Here is a 22,797-nt window from a genome sequence, read left to right as displayed (position 1 = left end):
CTTCCACAGTCCACAACATTAACAAAACTCAAGCACAACATGCCAAATTTATAAAAAGAGAACTGGTGGTCTGTTTCTATTTGAATTTTTAAAATAAACCCAGAAAACATTTTCCCATATAAATTATAGAGCCATAAGTTCTAATACTGTAATTATATAAGTTTCTCTTTCCCAACTTAATAACTTGTTTTATATGAACAGAGGTAAATGATGTATGAATAGAGGTAGTTGTATTGTGTAACTAATAGGGTTTTCTTATTCACTCTACCTTTATTTGGTATCGACTATGTGGCAAACATTAGGCAAGGTGCTAAAGAAACAAAGAGGAATTAGCTCCTGTCCTCAAAATTCTTCTACGAATGTGATTAACCAATAAACTAGACTACAGGGCTTCTTAGTTACTGGTAAATTGTTGAAGTTTGGTGTGGGTGAGCAGTACAATTTTAGCTGTATCTCACCACTAACACATGGGAGAAAGATGTGGCAGTCTGCTTCCATGAAGATTACAGCCTTGGAAGCCCACGGGGCAGTTCTACTGTCTGACAGGGTCACTAGGGGTTGGAATCCACTCGACAGCAACAGTTTTGATGGGTTTAGAACCACTATCAGTTTGTCAACCTGAGTGACATTTTTCACTGAAATCTCCAACTGTTTTACATTTTAAGACTCTACTTCGGGCTTTAACTTTGCTTGAATATTTTATTCTGTAGATCTCTACACAGGGAGATCAACAGGCAAGAGAGCCAGGAGGGCAGGAGAGTCCGACACCCTCAGGGAAGGCTGCGTATTCACTCATGGCTGCTGCGGGCGTGCTGAAGAAGTCCAGGGACACCCACCTAATATCTACTCTCACTTTCAAAAGGCAAAAGCTTACGCAAGAGAACCCATAGAAGTGTGCAATCTTTGAGTTTCAAAATCACTCACCCTTCCCTCACGGAACACTGGCGTAACATTACAAACAGGATACCAAGTATGCTTTGTGACGCTTGTTCATACAACTCAGAAAATATTTTCCCACAATACAAAAAATAAATAAAGCTGCCACGATTTATAACTCAACTACAGAATTAGTGTCTTTAAGTGTTATGTTATAACCCGTTAAAAAAATAAAACCCATTGCTGTCAAGTTGATTTTGACTCGTAACAACCCTATAGGACAGAACAGAACTGCCCCATGGGGTTTTTCAAAGAGCAGCTGGTGGGTTTGCATTGATGACCTCTTGGTTAGCAGCCGGGCTCTCAACCACTGCCCCACCAGGGCTCTTAGAACATGCAATTTATCTTTCTCTATTCCCATTACACATATTTTATATATAAAGAGTATAATAAACTGCCTCAATAAATTAACATGACATCTAGCAGAAAAGAAAGAGGATAAAAGAGGGTGATTATGAGATCAACATTTTTTTTTTTATTAACTTTTATTGAGCTTCAAGTGAACGTTTGCAAATCAAGTCAGTCTGTCACATATAAGTTTATATACATCTTACTCCGTGCTCCCACATGCTCTCCCCCTAATGAGTCAGCCCTTCCAGTCTCTCCTTTCGTGACAATTTTGCCAGCTTCCAACTCTCTCTATCCTCCCATCCACCCTCCAGACAGGAGATGCCAACACAGTCTCAAGTGTCCACCTGATATAATTAGCTCACTCTTCATCAGCATGTCTCTCCTACCCACTGTCCAGTCCCTTTCATGTCTGATGAGTTGTCTTCGGGAATGGTTCCTGTCCTGGGCCAACAGAAGGTTTGGGGACCATGACCGCTGGGATTCCTCTAGTCTCAGTCAGACCATTAAGTATGGTCTTTTTATGAGAATTTGGGGTCTGCATCCCACTGATCTCCTGCTTCCTCAGGGGTTCTCTGTTGTGCTCCCTGTCAGGGCAGTCATCGACTGTAGCTGGGCACCAACTAGTTCTTCTGGTCTCAGGATGATGTAGGTCTCTGGTTCATGTGGCCCTTTCTGTCTCTTGGGCTCTTAGTTGTCGTGTGATCTTGGTGTTCTTCATTCTCCTTTGATCCAGGTGGGTTGAGACCAATTGATGCATCTTAGATGGCTGCTTGTTAGCATTTAAGACCCCAGACGCCACATTTCAAAGTCGGATGCAGAATGTTTTCACAATAGAATTATTTTGCCAGTTGACTTAGAAGTCCCCTTAAACCATGGTCCCCAAACCCCCGCCCTTGCTCCGCTGACCTCTGAAGCATTCATTTTATCCCGGAAACTTCTTTGCTTTTGGTCCAGTCCAATTGAGCTGACCTTCCATGTATTGAGTGTTGTCCTTCCCTTCACCTAAAGCAGTTCTTATCTACTATTTAATCAGTAAAAAACCCTCTCCCTCCCTCCCTCCCCGCCTCGTAACCACAAAAGTATGTGAGATGAACATTTTTATTCATGAGTAGAAAAAGTACCAAATGTTCTACAAAATACTAAATGATATAGAGAATACTTGTGCTCAAATATCATAGAGTAAGAAAGTTGAAATTTAGGGCTATGTTGCTTAAATATGAACACACGATTCAATTAAAAATTATCTCAGCAATAATTTAAATATGAAATGAAATCATCATTGCTTTCCTTAGTAACCACAATCTAGAAGAAGGAAAGCCTTATCATTCCCTCTGCCAATTTTCGTTTCCTTCTTTATCAGTCTTTCCTTTTGTCAACCACCCATCACCCCATACATCCTTTCTAGAAGCATTTATTGAGCACCAAATGAGTAAAGGCAAGTGCTAGGTGATGGGTAGACTCTGCCCTCAAGGATCTTAATCTAATCAAATTTACAAACAAGTAACATGTGATTCAAAGCTCAGGATGGATAGCTAAAGCAGTGATGGAGTTTAACAGAAGAACTGTGGTAGTAACCGTATGGAAGTCTAATATAAGCCTGCAAATGTTGTTTGCAGATTATTTCAGTATCTGAAGATGATAATTAACTGGAGTTATTAATTTTAAACATTACATAATTAGCCCTAAAAAAGTAGATTAAAGCACACTAATAACCAGCATAGCTGCTTAAATAGAACCCCAGGACTTTTCTAAGAACAAGGCCCTCAGTAGAAATAATAAACACATCTGTAAGTACCAAGGAGAAAAAAATGAATCTAACCTGTTTAGAAGTAGAGATATAATCAAGAATAGAATTAATGGATTTTTCAGAATAATTTCTTGTGACTGCGCTCCGAATATAGGTCAATAGTTGTTTATATCTGTTCATCATTTCTGGAAAGTTTGTCTGGGAGGAAAAAGAATTAGAATGTTTTAAGAAATATATTATTAGACACATTTACGTACTAAAATATGTTCACAAGTATGATTATGATAAATATTGCTATATAAATGGACAATAACAAAGCTTTATAATAAAGGAAAGAAATACGTACGCAGGAACATTATAAACATCTTATGTTAAGTTTGAAACGACTAGATAACTCAGACATATGAGCCCAACTTACGAAGTCAGTCTATGAAAAACGACAACTAACAGATGTTCCGAATGTCTCGTGTTGTTCCTCGTTACACATTTAAATCATAAAAACTGCTAAAATAGTAACAGGACAAAGTATATAAAATTAAAAAGCAAGGGATAGGTATAAACACGAAATCCAACTTTTCAAATGCTTTGAGTACCAGCTATGCAGATCCCAGTTAAGCCATCCCTGAAGACTTACCCTTTCATCCAGGAAGCTCAACAGCATTAGCTACCTGTTTCGTTTTTCCCTAACATGGCCGCTCTACATAAAAATTCCAAGCGAAGAATCTCTTCAAGCCCAGGTATTCGAACTACTGTCAAGAAAGGGCCTCCCCGCTAAGGTGCTACTCAATGCTGTTGTTAGGTGCCCTCCAATCAGCTCTCACTCACTGTGACCTTATGTACAAAAGAATGAAACACTGCACGCTCCCCAAAATCGCTGCTATGTTTGAGCCCACTGTTGCAGCCACTGTCAATCCATCTCATTCAGCGTCTTCATCTTTTTTCCTCAGCCTCTGCTTTACCAAGCATGATGTCCTTCTCCAGGGACTGGATCCTCCTGATAGCATGTGCAGGGTACATGAGTTTGGTCATCCTTGCTTTTAAGGCGCATTCCGACTGTACTTCTTCCAAGATAGATTTGTTCGTTCTTCTGGCAGTCCACAGTATGTTCAGTGTTCTTTGCCAACACCATAATTCAAAGGCATCAATTCTTCTTCAGTCTTTCTTATTCATTGTCCAGCTTTCCCATACATATGAAGCGACTGAAAATTCCATGGTTTGGGTCAGGCGCACCTTAGTCCTCAAAGTGACATCTCTGCGTTTTTAACACCTTGAAGAGGTCCTTTGCAGATTTGCCCAGTGCAATATGTCATTTAATTTCTTGACTGCTGCTTCCATGGGTGTTGGTTGTTGACCCAAGTGAACGAAATTCTTGACAACTTCAATATTTTCTCCATGTATCATGATATTGCTTATCGGTCCAGTTGCAAAGATTTTTGTTTTACGTAGAAGTGTAATCCATGTTGAAGGCTGTAGTCTTAGATCTCCCTCAGTAAGTGCTTCAAGTCCTCTTTGCTTTCAACAAGCAAGGTTGTGTCATCTGCATGACGCAGGTTCCTAATGAGTCTTCCTCCAGTCTTGATGCGAGTTTTTCATTTAGCCCAGCCTCTTGTATTATTTGTTCAGCATACAAATTGAATAAGTATGGTGAAAGAATATAACCCTGACACACACCTTTTCTGGCTTTAACTCACGCAGTATCCCCTTGTTCCGATCAAATGACTGCCTTTTGGACAGGTTCCTCGTGAGCACAATTAAGTAATGTGGAATTCCCATTCTTTGCAATGTTATCTGTAATTTGTTATGAGCCACATAGTCGAATGCCTTTGCATAGTCTATAAAACACAAGTAAACATCTTTCTGGCATTCTCTGCTTTCAGGCAAGATCCATCTGACATCAGTAGTGATGTCTCTGATTCTATGTCCTCTTCTGAATCTGACTTGAATTTCTGGCAGTTCACTGCTGCAGCTGCTTTTGAATGATCTTCAGGAAAATTTTATTTGCATGTGACATTAATGATACTGTCTGATAATTTCTGCATTCTGTTGGATCCCCCTTCTTCTGAATGGGCACAAATATGGATCTCTCCCAGTCGGCTGGCCAGGTAGCTGTCTTTCAAATTTCCTGGCATAGACAAATGAGTGCTTCTGGCATTGCATCCATTTGTTGAGACATCTCAACGGTATTCTGTCAATTCCTGGAGCCTTGTTTTTCGCCAATGCCTTCAGTGCAGCTTGGACTTTATCCTTCAGTATCATTGGTTCCTGATCACATGCTACCTCATGAAATGGTTGAACATCGACCAATTCTTTTTGGAACAGTGACTCTTCTATCTTTTTTTTTTTGATGCTTCCTGCATTGGTCAACATTTTGTCCATACAACACAGCAACAAAAAAATGCAAAACTCCATTGCCACTGAGTCGATTCTGACTCATGGCGACTCTATAGGACAGAGTAGAACTGCCCCATAGGGTTTCCAAAGATGGGCTGGTAGATGTGAACTGCCAATCTTTTGGTTAGCAGCCAAGCTCTTAAGCACTGTGCCATCAGGGCTCCATTTTGTCCATAGAATCCATCAATACTGCAATTCGAGGCTTGAATTTTTTCTTCAGTCTTCCAGCCTGAGAAATGCCAAGTGTGTTCTTCTGTTGTCTAACTCCAGGTCTTTGTGCATTTCAATATAATACTTTGTCTTCTTGAGCTGCCCTTTGAAATCTTCTGCTCAGTTCTTTTATGTGATCATTTCTTTCATTCGCTTAAGCTAGTCTACATTTAAGAGCATGTTTCAGAGTTTCTTCTGACATCTATTTTGGTCTTTTCTTTCTTTTTAATGAACTTTGCTTTCTTCACGTATGATGTCCTTGATGTTTTCCAACAACTTATCTGGTCTTTGGTTATTAGTGTTCATTGCGTCAAATTTATTCTGGATACCAAAAACCAAACCAATCCCTTTGCCGTCAAGTTGATTGTGACTCATAGTGACCCTAGAGGATAGAGTAGAACTGCCCTACGGGGTTTCCAAGGAGTGGCTGATAGATTCGAAATGCCAACCTTTTTTGGTTAGCAGCCGAGTTCTTAACCACTGTAAGTTCTGGTGGGATATACTCAATAGTGGAAAACCTGGTGGCGTAGTGGTTAAGAGCTATGGCTGCTAACCAAAAGGTCAGCAGTTTGAATCCACCGGGTGCTCCTTGGAAACCCCGTGTGGCAGTTCTACTCTGTCTTATAGGGTCGCTATGAGTCAGAATCAACTCGATGGCAATGCGTTTGGTTTTGGTTACTCAACAGTACACATAATTAATATTGCTCTTCCTTATAGGACTATTTATACTATGCCATGTTATTCCAGGTTACATGAAAGAACTGAATAAAACACTACTGGGAAAATTTTCAGCTGTTAAGTATTTTCGGGGAGGTTACCATCTTCCAAGTGGTTAAGTCAACTTATCAGTCTAACCTCATTAACATGCACCCACGGTTCCCATAACCTTCAACTACTGTTAATTCTTCTTTTTACTAGGTTGTACTCTATACTTTAAATCAAGAAGATGGGGCACAGCCGATATAATGCTTTTTTCCTTAATTAATTGAACATGTGCATTTATTAGGATGAGGAGTAAACTAATGATACTGTAATTTTCCTGTTTACGATTATATTCTGCCCTAGAATACAATATAAGGGATAGGTAAACATGAAAAGAATCTTTGAAATCTCCTAAGCAAAAACTGAATTAAAAAAAAAAAAAGGGTTGGTGGGGGAAAAAGAATGGGTAGAACAATGGGAATATATATATCAAACTACTTTTGTCTCCAATTATGCAAGTTCCATGAAGGGGTAAATAAAAGGTGGCATCTTATCAGTGAGCTACAAAACTCAAGTTACAGAGCATATCTTGTGACAAAAGGATATATAATTGTTCCCACTCTGAGATTTTATCTTGGTACTGAATTGGAGTTTTAATAAAAAGTTATAGTTCTGATTTCATTTCCCTATGCCTTCATAAATTTAAAGCTCATTTTTTAAAAAATTATGGTAATTAAAGATCGAGGGAAAGTTAGGTAATCATCTCTGGTTTTATCTGCAGTGGTGAACACACAGTTGATAACAAAACCATGATATAGCAGTGTGGGCCCTACTTGGAATCCAACCAGGAACAGGGGAGGGAGGGGGCAGGGATAGAAGCTGAAATTACTCTTGTGAACTACAATGTATTCACAGATGTTACCAGAACAAGCAAAAGGTAGATAAAGAAGGCAGACTGCAAGTAAACTTTTCCCTTCTTCCTTCCCACCTCTGTTGCAGGTGAAATGGCAATAGACGTCTTAAGGGTACCATATTGTTTAAATGGGCTCAAAAACTAAATCATTGCTAATACGTTAAGATAGCCGATTTGTATAAAGGACTCAGTTATTATTTCAAACCACACAATTTTAAGAGTTGAACATTTAGCTCCTACTACTACTACTTAATCAAAATCTCTGTCCCCTGACAAAAATGATTCTACTACCACAGGCCTCTAAATTGTTAATGTAAATATAGTATGTATTTGTGTTTAGCATTTTTACAAACAATAAATGGAAGGAAAGCACAGGGGCTTTGGGTAATACAGAGGTGCTTTGCATACACCAAAGCAGTAGAACTGGAGAGGGTAAATGCAATACAGATACTTTTTCTCCTTTTACTAGAGTTAAATGTAATACACATATACTTAATGACATTTAACGTGTTTTGATAGTCCTGATATTTGGGAGGGAAGAAATGAGCTAAAACATCCTGTAGATCATCTTGGTAGAAGCCATGAGGGCCCCTTACATCAAGAACTGTGGGATGCAAGATTACTGGAAATTAACTAGTTAATTCAGGGAATTCAATTTCAGATGGATGGGACGGAGACGCTAATGGGGAGAGGGAGCAGGCATATGAGAAATACAGAAACAGGGGAAAAAGATAGTGGTAACAGATCATCGGCTATTCTTCTGTTTGTCATAGCTCTTATATCAGCTAGAGAGCTTAATTCTGGTAATCCGAGCTTCACTTTATCTCTTCTCTCAAAGTTTCTCTACCATTAAAAAAAAATCTAAAATTCACATCTGTATCTGTCATGGACTGAGTTGTGTCCCCCCAAAATATGTATCAACTTGGCTAGGCCATGATTCCCAGTATTGTGTGGTTTTGCACCTTTTTGTCATCTGATAATGGTTTTTCTATGTGTTGTACATCCTACCTCTATGTTAACGGGAAATCCTGGTGGCATAGTGGTTAAGTGCTATGGCTGCTAACCAAAAGGTTGGCAGTTTGAATCCACCAGGTGCTCCCTGGAAACCCTGTGGGGCAGTTCTACTCTGTCCTCTAGGGTCTCTATGAGTCAGAATTGACTTGGCAATGGGTTTTGGTTATGATGTTAATGAGACAGGACTCAATCTACAAGATTAAGTTGTATCTCAAGCCAATCTCTCTTGAGATATAAAAGAGAGAAGTGAGCAGAGACAGGGAAACCTCATACCACCAATAAACAAGAACCAAGAGAATAGTGCGTCCTTTGGACCCAGGGTCCCTGTGCTGAGAAGCTCCTTAACCATAGAAGATTGATGACAAGGACCTTCCTCCAGAGCCAACAGAAAGAGAAAACTTTATCTTGGAGTTGCCACCCTGAATTCGGACTTCTAGCCTCTTAAACTGTGAGAGAATAAGTTTCTCTTTGTTAAAGCCATCTACTTGTGGTATTTCTGTTATAGTAGCACTAGATAACTAAGATGCTATCTATTCCTTGTCTCACATCCTAAATGCTTCTCTTCCTGTCCATGTCTACCTTGTACTCTTCAATTTCATTTGATGAGTTCAATGGTACTGATGATTGACATTCTATAACAGTATAACATCATGACAATTCCAGCTTATCTATGAGTTCATTCAATAAAATAATGGTGCCAGCTACCATTGTACGTTCCAGGAGTGAACAAACAAAGTTCTGCTTTCGTGGAGCTTATAATCTACTAGGGGTGGGATGGAGTGAGGGGGGAGAGGCAATAAATAAGTAAAGAGCAAGTGGCGATATACGCAAAGAAGAAAAACAGCTGGGTAAGGTGAAAGTGATGATGGTAAGAATGCTCTTTCATATAGTGTGGTTTGATCTGATACATGGTGATATATGAATAGACACCTGAATCAAGTGAGGAAAAGAGCCATATAGCTAGCTTTCCAGGAGAAGAGCATTTGGGCAGAGGAAGCAGCCAAATGCAAGCCAGGGAGAGCACAGAAAAAAAGATCAGAAAGGTAGAAAAGGGTGAGCTTACATATGGCCTTGTAGACCATGGTAAGGATTTTGGATCTTATCGAGGGGGATGAAAACCATTAGAAGATTCTGAGCAAAAGAATGACATAATCAAACTTACATTTTAAAAGAATCACTCTGATGCTTGTGGAGAACAAACTGTAGCAGGGCAAGGATGGAAGTAAGAAGACCAGTTAGGAGGTGGCTGTAATAATCCAGGTCAGAGATGATGTTGGCTTAGACCAGGGTAGCAGAAGTAGAAATGGTAAGAAGCAGTCAGACATGGATACATTTTGAAGATATATAAAGCCACCTGGATTAGCCGATAGATTATTTGTGGGGTGAGAGACAAAGAAATGAGTCAAAAACAACACTGCAATTTTTGGCTTTAGTCAGTGGAAGAGGAACTCCTATGAACAACAAAATTTTAAACCTTCAAAATAAACACTAAAAGAATGTGGAAAAGCCACTCTATTAATAATAATACAGCTAAATACTATCCTTGTATTTAAAGGATAAGTTTTCTTGAACAGAAAACTTTTGTATCTTATGCAGATTTTTTCTACTAAGTAGAATTACTATTGTCATAACTGCAAAGCAGGCTAAGTATAGAAACATATCCAGAGAACTGTTTTTGAGAAATAGATATGGTTATATTTGCTGCCAAGAGGTTTTTACCTACTTAATTTCATTATTAGCTTAATTCTCCTCAAAATAAAGCTTACCAATTTGAAGTTAATCTTAATCATTTGTTTCAGTGCTTTAAATCCCCATTCTCCCTTTTCACCTTCAAGTTCCAAAACCTAAAAAAGAAAGACATTTTTAGTCCAACTGAATACTAATATGCTATTTTCTAATGACATCCAATGTCTAGATTTGTCATTAATTTCACATTATATGCCTGAAACACATTTCTAGGATAAAATCACTAGGGATTTATTTGTCATTAAAAAATAAACTTTAAGGCACAGAATCAACTGGAAAAAAATATGAACCTTTTGGAAACTGCTCAATGCTGCTTTTGGATCATCTTCTTTTAACGCTTTGGAATTATAGTACTGATTTTCCAAATCCACATTTGGCTCGGAGTTACTATCTTCAGAGTATTCCTGTGTATCGAAAAGAAAGAGGAATTTAAAAAAAAAGGAAAAGAAACCACACATTACTCTATAAAAAGTGAATGTTGTTAAAATGGAAAAACCATACATTTATACAAAACAAAACAATCTTGAACATACAGGTAAAATGCTACTGATATTTAAATACCATTCTTAAAACATCAGGAGCCCTAGTGGTGCAGTGGTTAAGAGCTTGGCTGCTAACCAAAAGGTCAGCAGTTTGAATCCATCAACTGCTCCTTGGAAACCTTGTGAGGCAGGCCTACTCCGTCCCATAGGGTGACTATGAGTTGGAATCAACTCGATGACAATGGGTTTGGTTTGGGTTAGTTTATTAAAAAATCAAGTGGATAGTAGAATAGGATAATTTCTTTCTTCCAGATCAAAACTACAATTCCTATAGAATCAACACAAAAGACTACAAAGAACTAATATTGGCTAATGACCCCCAATTCTGTGGTAGTAAATCTTGTGTTGGTCATGGAACCTGAGAAAAATCTAACGATCCATCTTTAGTTCCGTGACCCAACTTTCTCTCTTCTCTAAATCCCAATTCCATTCTTCTCACATGGTCTGCACACCTGGGATGATAATCCACAGATGACAACAGCGCTTCACTGCTAAGTATGATTATGTTAACAGGAATATTTGTTTTATCTACATTCCTCATTAATCAACAGCTGCTTAATTTACTTAATAGCTTTATAACAAATGAAAAGTTAAACAAAACAGATTTATATAATTTTATGAGATTTCCATCACATAAATTCAGTTCTCAGTGAAAAACAGCACTGGAACAATAAGGCAGAAGGGAAATAAGAAATAAAACAACTATTTTGTAAAACCACATAAATAAGAATTTAAAATAGCTCCAAGATAATCAACCTAATAATAAGGATTACAAAACACACATGGATTAGAACAACAAAAATTATTTTAGGAGGACACAAGATAAAGATTATTTCCTTCTCAGCTACCAGTCATTACAAGTTTATGTCAAGTTAAGAACAGTACCCAAAAGTAAGTACAAAAAGACAAGAATGGTATTACATTCATATTTCTAAATCAGAATATTTCTAAATTCAAATACAGTTAACAAATTTCTTTATACAGGTATTTATGGAAAATCTGCAAAGTCTCATAAAGGCAAAAGAAGAAAGGTGTGACAAGTGCAGTGTTAGAAAGTTCAAAAACACATCAATATAAGACGAATTTTTTCCTATGACCAGTAGGAGGATGGTGTTCAATATTAGTATAAAACAGGTTTTACCTGGCACAGTAACAACTGAAATAGTGTTTTTACAATATGTGCCCTCTGAAGGCTAATAATTTCCTTGTGTGAGGACAGGAAGCCCTGGCACCCAGACTTAACAGATTTAAGACCAGAATTCAGTTATGTTTAACATGAAATTCCTTGGGAATGCCTCTCTTAGGTATGAGATCAAACTTGAGGTAGTAAATAAATTTCATAGTCACTCAATCACTTCTTAAGCCTTGTATTATAGGTTCAACTATAATGAAACTAATCAAACAAAAAAGTAATTAATAAAGAATGAATAAGCCAACTGTATACCAAATAATGCTGTGATAGTGATGGCTTCTGAGATGGGTTTTGAAAGATAAGTGAGTACTTAGACAAAAACCAAAACCAAACCCAGTGCTGTCGAGTCGATTCTGACTCATAGCGACCCCACAGGACAGAGTAGAACTGCCCCACAGAGTTTCCAAGGAGTGCCTAGCAGATTTGAACTGCCGACTGTTTCGTTCACAGCTGTAGCACTTAACCACTATGCCACCAGGGCTTCCAAGTACTTAGACATCAGGACTAAAATACTGGACATGAAGACTAAGGACCATAGTCTTGGGGGACATCTAGGTGAACTGCAAAACACAGTTCATAAAGGTAATGCTCTATATCCTAGCCTGGTGAGTAGCATCTGGGGTTAAAAGCTTATGAGCAGCCATCTAAGAAGCAATAACTAGTCTCTTCCCATCTGGGGCAAAGGAGAACGAAGAAAACTGACAACTTAGGGAAGCAATTAGCCCAAAGGACTAATGGCCCACATGAACCATAGCCTCCCCTAACCTGAGACCAGAAGACCTAGATGGTGCCCTACCACCACTATCGACCACTCTGTAGAACAGAATTCAAATTCAAAAAAAAAAAAAAGGACCAGACACACTGGTCTGAAAGAGACTGGAGGAACCCCTGAGACTACTGCCCTGGGAAGATCTTCTAATATGAAACTATAAATACTCCTAAAGGTCACCTTCCAGCCCAATAATAGACGGGGATATAAAGTAAAAGATAACATCTGTGAAAAATGTGCTCCTTAGAACAATCAACTATATGAGAACAAAAGGGCAACATCTGCCCAAAACCAAAGATGAGAAGATAGGGATGGACAGGGAAACCGAACTAATGGAAACAAAGAACTCAGGGAGGAAATGAGAGTGCTGACACATTGCAGTGATTGCAAACAACGTCATGAAACAATCTGTGTATGAATCATTGATTGGAAAATTAATTTGCTATGTAAACTTTCACCTAACGAAAAAACCAAACTCAGTGCCGTCGAGTCGATTCTGACTCATAGCGACCCTATAGGACCTAGAACACAATACAATATTGGGGGAGGGAAAAAAAAAGATAGCTAAGTGGGAGTTTTCTTGCTAGGCAAAATGAGTAAACTCTTTGCATGCTTATGTGACAATCTCTAAAAGTACATGCAGGAGGTAACTGAAGAACTGAAAGAAATCATATTGCTAAAACATAAAAAGCCCTATTGATTCTACCTCCAAAATAAATCCTAAATCCATCCACTCTCCCCCTTTCCTCTGCCACCACCCTAGCCCACCAACACACTTTCATTTCTTTATAGACTACAATAGCCTTCCCCTTCTCCTTTTTAACCTTCAAGTTCCGATCTTCTGATGGTGAATAGTCCGAGTAATCTTTATATAAAATGTGTATTATTCCTCTCCTAAAAATGGCTTCCCATTGCTCTAACAATTAAGTTCAAAATCCTCAACATCTGACTCCCAAAATGTGTCCGACCTTACGTCTATCAAGCTGTCCTGCATTCGCTTTGCTGCAGCCAGCCCTGGCCTTACCTCACAAGTGATCAAACTCTTCACCTGATTAATCACTGCACATCATTTCAGATCTCAGCGTTAAGTGTCACCTCCTCAGGGAAAACCAACTTTTTTAAGTGTCCTGAGGTAAAGAATCATAGTTACAAAATGTACTCTACACCTTTTCTAACTGTCTTATTAACTTGGCCCCATGTGTCTGTCAGTTCATTGTACTGTGGTGCCTTGCATGTTGCCGTGATGCTGGAAGCTCTGCCATCAGTATTTCAAATACCACCAGGGTCACCCTTGGTGGACAGGTTTCAACAGAGCTTACAGAATAAGACAGACTCCTGGCGAGCTACTTCTGAAAAAATTAGCCAGAGAAAACCTTAAGAATAGCAGCAAATGTTCTCTGATATAGTGCTGGCAGATGAGCCCCTCGGGTAGAAAGGCACTCAAAACACGATGGGGGAGGGGCTGTCTCCTCAAATTGGAGTCGATTTTAACGACATGGATAGAGTCAAGCTTCTGGGACCTTCATTTGCTGATGTGGCATGACTCAAGATGAGAAGCAGCAGCTGCAATCTTCCATTAATAACCAGAACATGGAATGTATGAAATATAAATCTAGGAAAACTGGAAATCGCCAAAAATGAAATGAAGGCATAAACATCAGTATCCTAGGCATTAATGAGCTAAAATGGACTGCTACTGGCCATTCTGAATCAGACAATCCTATGGTCTACCATCCGGGAATAAAACATTGAAGAGGAATGGCATTGCATTCAATACTAAAGAGAACATATCAAGATCCATCTTTAGTACAACGCTGTCAGTGAAAGGATAATATCCATACGCCTACAAGGAAGACCAGTTAATATGACTATTACTCAAATTTACGCATCAACCACTAAATGCCAAAGATGAAGAAACTGAAGATTTTTACCAGCTTCTGCAGTCAGAAATTGATCAAAAACATATCAAGATGCACTGATAATTACCGGCGATTGGAATGTGAAAGTTGAAACTAAGGATTAAAAAAAAATAGTAGTTAGAAAATATGGCCTTGGTGATAGAAATGCCACTGTGTGAGAGAATTTTGCAAAACCAATGACATCTTTATCACAAATACCTTTTTTCATCAATATAAACGGCAACTATGCACATGGACCTCACCAGACAGAATACACGGGAATCAAGTGAACTACATCTGTAGAGACAATGGAAAAGCTCAACATCATCAGTTAGAACAAGGCCAAGGGTCAACTGTAAAAAAGACCATCAATTGTTCCTATCCAAGTTGAAGTTGAAGAAAATTAAAGTAAGTCTGTGAGAGCTAAAATATGACCTTGAGTATATCCCATCTGAATATGAAGACCATCTAAAGAATAGATTTAATGCACTGAACACTAATAACTGAAGACCAGACGACTTGAGGAATGACATCAAGGATATCATACATGAAAAAAGCAAGAGGTCATTAAAAAGAAAGGAAAGAAGGAAAAGTCCAAAATGGATGTCTGAAGAGATTTGGAGGCTTGCTCTTGTACAGTAGCCAAAGTGAAAGAAAGACATAAAGTAAAAGAGCTGAACAGAAGATTTCAAAGGGAGGCTTGAGAAGACAGAGTAAGCATTACAATGAAACGTGCAAAGACTTGGAGTTAGAAAACCAACAGAGATGAACAGGCTCAGCATTTCTCAAACTGAAAGAATTGAAGAAAAAATTCAAGCCTCAAGTTGCAATATTGAAGGATTCTACAGGGAAAATATCAAACCATACAGGAAACGTTAAAAGAAGATGGAAGGAATACTGAGTCACTGTACCAAAAAATAATTGGTCGATGTTCAATCATTTCAGGAAGCAGCATTTGATCAAGAACTGATGATACTGAAGGAAGAAGTCCAAGCTGCACTAACGGCACTGGTAAAAAACAAGGCTCTAGAATTGATGGAATTACCAATTGAGATGTTTAAAAAATGGATGTGATGCGGGAAATACTCGTCTACGTTAAGAAATTTGGAAGACAGCTACCTGGCCAATCAACTGGAAGAGATTCCTATTTTCGCTCATTCCAAAGGAAGGTGATCCAACAGAATGCAAAAATTATTGAACAATACCATTAATACCACATACAAATAAATTTTTGCCGAAGATCATTCAAAAGTGGTTGCAGCTGTACATTGACGGAACTGCCAGAAATTGAAGGTGGATTCAGAAAAGGATGCGGAACAAGAGGTATCACTGGCTGATGTCAGACGGATCTTGGCTAAAAACAGAGAATACCAGAAAGATGTTTACCTGTGTATTGTTGACTTCGCAAAGGCATGTGACTGTGTGGATCACAATAAATTATGGATAACATTAAGAAGAATGGGAATTCCAGAACACTTAATTGTGCTCATGAGGAACCTGTATGTAGACCAAGAGTAAGCCGTTCAAACAGAACAAGGGGATACTGTGTGGCTTAAAATCAGGAAAGGTGTGTGTCAGGGTTGTATCCTTTCACCATACCTATTCAATCTGTTTGCTGAGCAAATAATCTGAGAAGCTGGACTGTATGAAGAATGGGGCATCAGGATTGGAGGAAGGCTCATTAACAACTTGGGATATGCAGATGACACACCCTTACTTGCCCAAAGTGAAGAGGACTTGAAGCACTTACTACTGATGAAGATCAAGGACTACAGCCTTCATTATGGATTGCACCTCAACGAAGGAAAACAAAAATTCTCACAACTGGACCAATAAATAATATCATGATGAAGTGAGAAAATACTGAAATTGTAAAGAATTTCATTTTACTTGGATACACAGTCAATGCCCATGGATGTAACAGTCAAGAAATCAAAGGATGCATTGCTTTGGGAAAATCTGCTCTTTAAACAAGAGACCTCTGTTTAACTTTAAAGTGTTAAAAAGTAAAGATGTCACTTTAAGGACTAAGGCATGCCTGACTCAAACCATCGAGTCAGTGTGACTCAGTTTGACCCTACAGGACACAGCAGAACTGCCTCATATGGTTTCCAAGGAACAGGTGGTGGGCTCCAACTGCCAACCTTTTGGTTAGTAGCTGTAGCTTGCTGTAGCTCCTAACCACTGTGCCACCAGGGGTTGGACCCAAGCCATGGTGGTTTCAATTGTTTCATATACATGGGAAAGCTGGACAATGAATAACTAAGATGGAAGAATAACTTATGTCTTTGAATTTCAGTATTGGCAAAGAATACTGAATATACCATGGACTCCAAAAGAACGAACAAATTTGTCTTGGAAAAATATAACCAGAATGCTCCTTAGAAGCAAGGATGGTGAGACTTCTCTCACATATTTTGGGCATGTTATCAGAATGGATAAGACCCCGAAGAAGGACATTATGCTTGGTTAAGTACAAGGTCAGTGAAAAAGAGGAAGACCCTGACGAGATGGACTGACACAGTGGCTGTGACACAGCTCGGGCTCATGCATAACAATTGTGAGGATGCCACAGGACTGGGCAGTGTTTCGTTCTGCTGCACTTAGGGTCACTATGAGTCAGAAGTGACTCGATGGCACCAAACAACAAGAATTAACTGGAACGAACCAACATTTCAAAGAAATTATATTTAAGATGTAAAAGAAATTATTTTTTTAAACCATTCCATAAGATAATAGGTGGCTAAACTAGAAATGGGGTATTCAGCAACCCAGACCTTCAGGAAAGCAGCCCTGACTTGAAAGTAAAGCAAACAATGTTTCTGATTTACATTTTTCACAAAATCTAAGAATTTGGACTCAATGTCCATTTTTTTTCGTTTCTCGGCCCACAACTGAAGAAGCAACTAGGCCAAGATACAAGGACAGTGGAGAAGAAGCTGAGAGGTACACATGACAGCAGCAGGATGTGGAGTTGCCAGCAGCGGGGAAACAGAAAACGCTACTTGAGGAATTAAGAAGGTTATGTCGCTATGAGTCAGAATCGACTCGACGGGACTAGTTTTTTTTTTTTTTAACCTCAGTTATCCGGAAATTACAAAACCAATGATAACATTGTTGAAAACAAACTTTGACGTTTCCTGCCATGTCTATCACAATGGCTCATCATTCAATCACTGAGTACCTGTTATAGTATAAGACTAGCTACCAGGAATACCGGGGACCTGATTTGTTCCAGATTAATGGTATTTCTAAACTTTAGATGTTCTAGCGAAAAAAAAAAAAAAAAAATCACAATGAATGAGACAAGACTTGATCCACGGATATAAAAAGAAGTAAAAGGTGGCCTCTGTGTATTGATCCCAAGTTGTTTACTTCACAGCAAGCTGAGGCCCAGGAACCCAAAAAAGTCAGCTGATGTCAAACTCCAATCTATATACATTCAATTGTTAAAAAAAAAAAAAAAAAAAGCCCAAGTAAGCAGATTCTTAGCCACTTAAGAGTCTGCCTGCTTTACATACCCCAGAAAACCACAAGCAACATCTAATCGGCATAGATAAGATAAAATCTTGTAGTTTTAAGGACCTTAAGGGGCTGCTGCCATTGCAGCTCTCTGGCCCAGAGAAGGCTTCCCACCTTGCTGCAGGAAGACACTGAGTAAGGTACACATAAGGCCTCCCTCCTCCTCTTTCCAGGTGTTTTCATGCCCCCACCCTTCCGGAAACCCTGGTGGTGTAGCGGTTAAGTGCTATGGCTGCTAACCACATATGCTAACCACATAGGTCAGCAGTTCAAATCTACCAGCCGCTCCTTGGAAACTCTATGGGGCAGTTCTACCCTGTCCTATAGGGTCGCTATGTGTTGGAACTGTCTCGACGGCAATGGGTTTGGTTTAAGTGGTTTTCTTCCCCTTCTGGTGTCTCCTTGCAGGGCTGGCCTTGGGGAGAAGGCCTCCTGCTGTGGTGGACAGCCCCTAGTATGCCACTGTCAGTGCGTAAGCCCCAATGAATAGCTTGTTGTGCAATGCTGCACCGTATCTTTTTCCTTAATCAGACCCAAATTCTCTCAAACTTGCTACAAGCCCTCAATATTTTCTGAATACAGTGAAATCTGTGAGAGCCAGAACTCAATGGGACTGCTTTGTTTTTCTGGGTCTTGGAAGTTTTCTGCCGTTGTCAGGGTGCAATCTTACCACTTTTCTATCACTCCTTTTAGTGGAAAATATGAGTTTTCCTTCTCTGATAGGTCTCCGCCTTACACAGGTTCTGGCTTTTGCAGGTTTTACTGCTTTTGCAGGTTTTACTGTACAGTCTTTTCATTCTTCATATTATATGGATTAACAAACAGAATGTATAGTATTTTTTGCAAAAGTGCAGTTGGACTCTTAAGTGTTATTGCTAAAACGTATAAATGAGAACTGGCTCAACTGTGTTATCGATTTGCTTCTTATGAACGGGCAGTCTCTTGTTACAATCCGTAACATCATGTTTATCTGCTTTGAACCAGTTACCCTGACACTTGCAGCTCAGAGAATCACACCATCCCCACAAGCTGGGTACTACAACACTCTGCTCTTCAGTTATTACACTAGCATGATTTGTTAAAACTAATATCTTGAAAAGTCTTTAGAAGAACAGTTCTGTTGTTTAAATGCTTCTATTATTTGTACTCTACAATAATGATCGTCACTAAAAACCCAAACCAAACCCACTACTGTCGAGTTGATTCCGACTCATAGTGACCCTATAGGACAGAGTAGAACTGCCCCACAGTTTCCAAGGAGCGCCTGGTGGGTTTGAACTGCCAATCTCTTGGTTAGCAGCTGTAGCACTTAACCACTATGCCACCAGGGTTCCCCTGATCTTCACTATATGCCGACAATTAAGTGTTGCTTACACAAATGTGGAAACCCTGGTGGTGCAGTGGTTAAGTGCTACGGCTGCTAATCAAAACGTCTGCAGTTCAAATCCACCAGGCACTCCTTGGAAACTCTATGGGGGCAGTTCTACTCTGCCCTATAGGCTCACTGAGTTGGAACTGACTCGACAGCAGTGGGGTTGGTTTTTTTGTTTTACACAAATGCAAATGAACAGTCCTACTCATGGGTGCTCATGTCCTGTCTATTCAGAGGAAGACACACAAGCCAAAGTGCCGTCTAACAGAATCAAAGCAATTACAGAGGCACATAGTTGGTAACAGTGGCAGCTCACAGGGGAGTAGTCAACTACACTTGAGTGAGTCTGAGGAAGAAGACGCCAGAATCAGGTCTAGAAGCGTGAATAGTAGTTATCACGGATGAGGAAGGGTATCTGAAACAAAGCAAGAAGGATGCGTGCAAAGACATGAAAGCTTGAGACAGCATTATACATCTGGGAAAAGATGTGTGTGAAGACATGAAGGCTTGAAACACCATTACAGATCTGGGAAAAGATGTGTGCAAAGACATGAAAGCCTGAAACAGCATGACACATCAGGGACAGCCACCAATAGTCTGAATTACCCGAAGCACAGAAGGCATGTCAAGGACTGAGGTGGCAATGAATTGGTATAGAACAAACAGCAACAGGACAACAGAAGTCTGGCAAGGAATTCAGGTCAAAATGGAGCCCTGGTAGTGCAGCGGTTAAGAACTCAGCTGCTAAACAAAAGGTTGGCAGTTTGAGTCCACCAGCTGCTCCTTGGAAACCCCACGGGTCAGTTCTACTCTGTCCTCCAGGGTTGCTATGAGTCGGAAATGACTAGATGGCAATGGACTGAGAGATCCACTAAGAGATCTTACAGGGAAACAATCAGATCTGTGCTGAGACTACACCGGTGGCAGTGGAGCAGACACTGGAAACTCTTACAAGTCTAGCTAAGAGACGACGGAGGCCTGACCCCAAGCAGTTGAGCAGGGAGAAAAGGCAGGGTTTGGGATAAATATGGAAGACGTTAAGTGACACGAAGAATGCAAAATCAATGGGACCAACCAAATGGGTATAAGAAAATGGGAAAAGTCTACAGTGACTCCCAGGTTCTGTCTTGGTAACATAAGATGCCATTAATCAGAGCAGGAAATATATGAGGTGAAGCATTAAATTGCTAAACAAAATCAGATGAATAAAAGATGATGGCTATTCAACCAACAGATGAATAAAAGATAACCATCATTTGTAAAAGTTTAAGCAAAATAATTAACAGAAACTGAAACTAATCAATATATTAAGACGGCCTCAAAAAACAAAGAAGGGTTTATGTAATATATGAAAAAGAAACACTTAAACATTGTTAAAGGAATTAAAAAATGAACAAAATTTAAATAAAGTAATAGTCCTAACCTACTTACAATCACTCATGTCCTGGTATCTCCGCAAGGCAATCTGTGATCCACCCATACCACCCAAACCTATTCTTTCCCTTTTCGCAAATATGCCAAACAATTTGAAATCTCTGCTCTTTGCTAGGAATTCTAAATCACCTTCCCTTCTAACAAGCTTTCCACTTTTTTCTTACCATGCCCCCTGCCCTAACACTTCCAAGAAATATATTTATCAAGGCTTACCTGAAAAGATCACCTTCTTCATGATTCTTTCTCCACTTAGCAAAATACTCATTCCAACTCCCTCCCCCACCTGCCTCACTGTGAGCTTCTGGAAAGAACTTTCTCTTACACATCTTAGCTTCCCCCGAGCCTGGGATATAGAAACTGCTCAATTGTTTGCTTAATTGAAAAGAAAAGTAGGTGAAAGTTCCAAAACAACACCAACACATAACAGCTGAGGTCAATTCCACAGTTCACCTATTCCGTATTTTTTGCCAAAAGTCTAAGAAATGTGCTCCAGGAGAACAAGACTAACCATTAACAAATGCTTCCTAAAGCCTGGCCATCTCTGGTCAGTTGTGCAAGATGTGGACACATTAAGAGGTGCAGGATATAATCTAAGTCCTGGGTGGCCATTTGTGGTTTAGCCACTCATAGTTATCCAAACTTTTAAAAATTTAACTCAAGCTAATGGGTACTAACTTGTTATCTGTGAAGTAAATTAGAACTCTCTTTTATTTGTCCTAAACATTCACTCCTGAAATTACACTTACCACGGAGAGATATCATAAAACTCACAGTCCTGGGCTCTAGTTCTGACTCTCCCAATAATTTGTCCTGTATATTTAGGTAAGCCACTCACTCTCAATGCTTTAGTTCTTCTGTCAAGTTTGAAGATGGAACCCCTGAGGAAGTTTCTTATTCCCACTGAAGTCCAGGGATGGATTATCCAGTAAGCAAGGTATATAGGCGCTTAATTGTACTTGCTTACTAATCCGTAGTGCAAAATTTCACTTGATTTTCTGGTGAAACCCATGTGACATTGCTCACTATAGATTAGTAAGTAAACACAAGTAAGCCTGTGTGTACCTTGCTTACTGTAAGCTGATGCATACCATGCTTATTGGTTAATCTGTATCTGCTGAGGTCTATGAGTTCACTTTGAGATATGACATATAAATTCACTTATTGGATATTCAGAGTTTACAGATTTAAGAGAGAAAAGCCTTAAATTAATTTTATCCTTTGCATGCAAGAGAAGCTCCTATTAGTTATCATTTTAATCACCCTTTTTTAGACCACTATAATTTCATTCTATAATGAATGAAATTTCCTAAATTCACTATAATTCCCCTATGTGTCTGTCAGTTTGTCATACTGTGGAGGTTTGCCTGGTGCTGTGATGCTGGAAGCTATGCCACCTGTGTTCAGATAACAGCAGGGTCACCCATGGAGGACAGGTTTCAGCTGAGCTTCCAGACTAAGACAGACTAGTAAAAAGGACCCAGAAGTCTACTTCTGAAAAGAAACAGCCAGTGAAAACCTTATGAATAGCAGCAGAACACTGTCTGATATAGCACTGGAAGATGAGTCCCCCTGGTTGGAAGGCACTGGTGGAGAGCTGCCTCCTCAAAGTAGAGTCCACCTTAATGACTTGGAACGGAGTCAAGCTTTTGGGACCTTCATTTGCTGATGTGGTACGACTCAATATGAGAAGAAATAGCTTCAAACATCCATTAATAATTGGAACGTGGAATTATTAAGTATGAATCTAGGAAAATTGGAAATCATCAAAAATGAAATGGAATGCATAAACACCCATATCCTAGGCACTAGTGAGCTCAAATGGACTGGTATTGGTAACTTTGAATTGGACAATCATATGGTCTACTACACTGGGAATGACAACTTGAAGAGGAATGGTGTTGCGCTCATCGTCAAAAAGAACATTTCAAGATCTATCCTGAAGTACAACATTGTCAGTGATAGGGTAATATCCATATGCCTACAAGGAAGACCAGTAAATACGACTATTATTCAAATTTATGCACCAACTGCTAAGGCCAAATATAAGGAAATTGAAGA

At 39.3% G+C, this 22,797-nt stretch overlaps 1 protein-coding gene across 2 annotated transcripts in view; it reads right to left on the bottom strand.

Annotated features, from left to right (window-relative positions):
• Positions 1-22,797, bottom strand: part of COPS2 (COP9 signalosome subunit 2) — a 43,961-nt gene that overhangs the window by 12,035 nt on the left and 9,129 nt on the right. For both annotated transcript variants that reach the window (XM_049897718.1, XM_049897719.1), the window contains exons 2-4: positions 10,301-10,414; positions 10,031-10,108; positions 3,107-3,232 (exon numbers count right to left, since the gene is read on the bottom strand). In XM_049897718.1, the coding sequence (XP_049753675.1) occupies positions 3,107-3,232; positions 10,031-10,108; positions 10,301-10,414 (318 nt within the window). The remainder of the gene's footprint in view (positions 1-3,106; positions 3,233-10,030; positions 10,109-10,300; positions 10,415-22,797) is intronic.

This window comes from Elephas maximus, chromosome 10, assembly GCF_024166365.1.
Source record: "Elephas maximus indicus isolate mEleMax1 chromosome 10, mEleMax1 primary haplotype, whole genome shotgun sequence".
NCBI classification, from domain to species: Eukaryota; Metazoa; Chordata; class Mammalia; order Proboscidea; family Elephantidae; genus Elephas; species Elephas maximus.
Note: the sequence above shows the minus strand (reverse complement) of the source record. Positions and strands in the feature narration are given on the sequence as shown.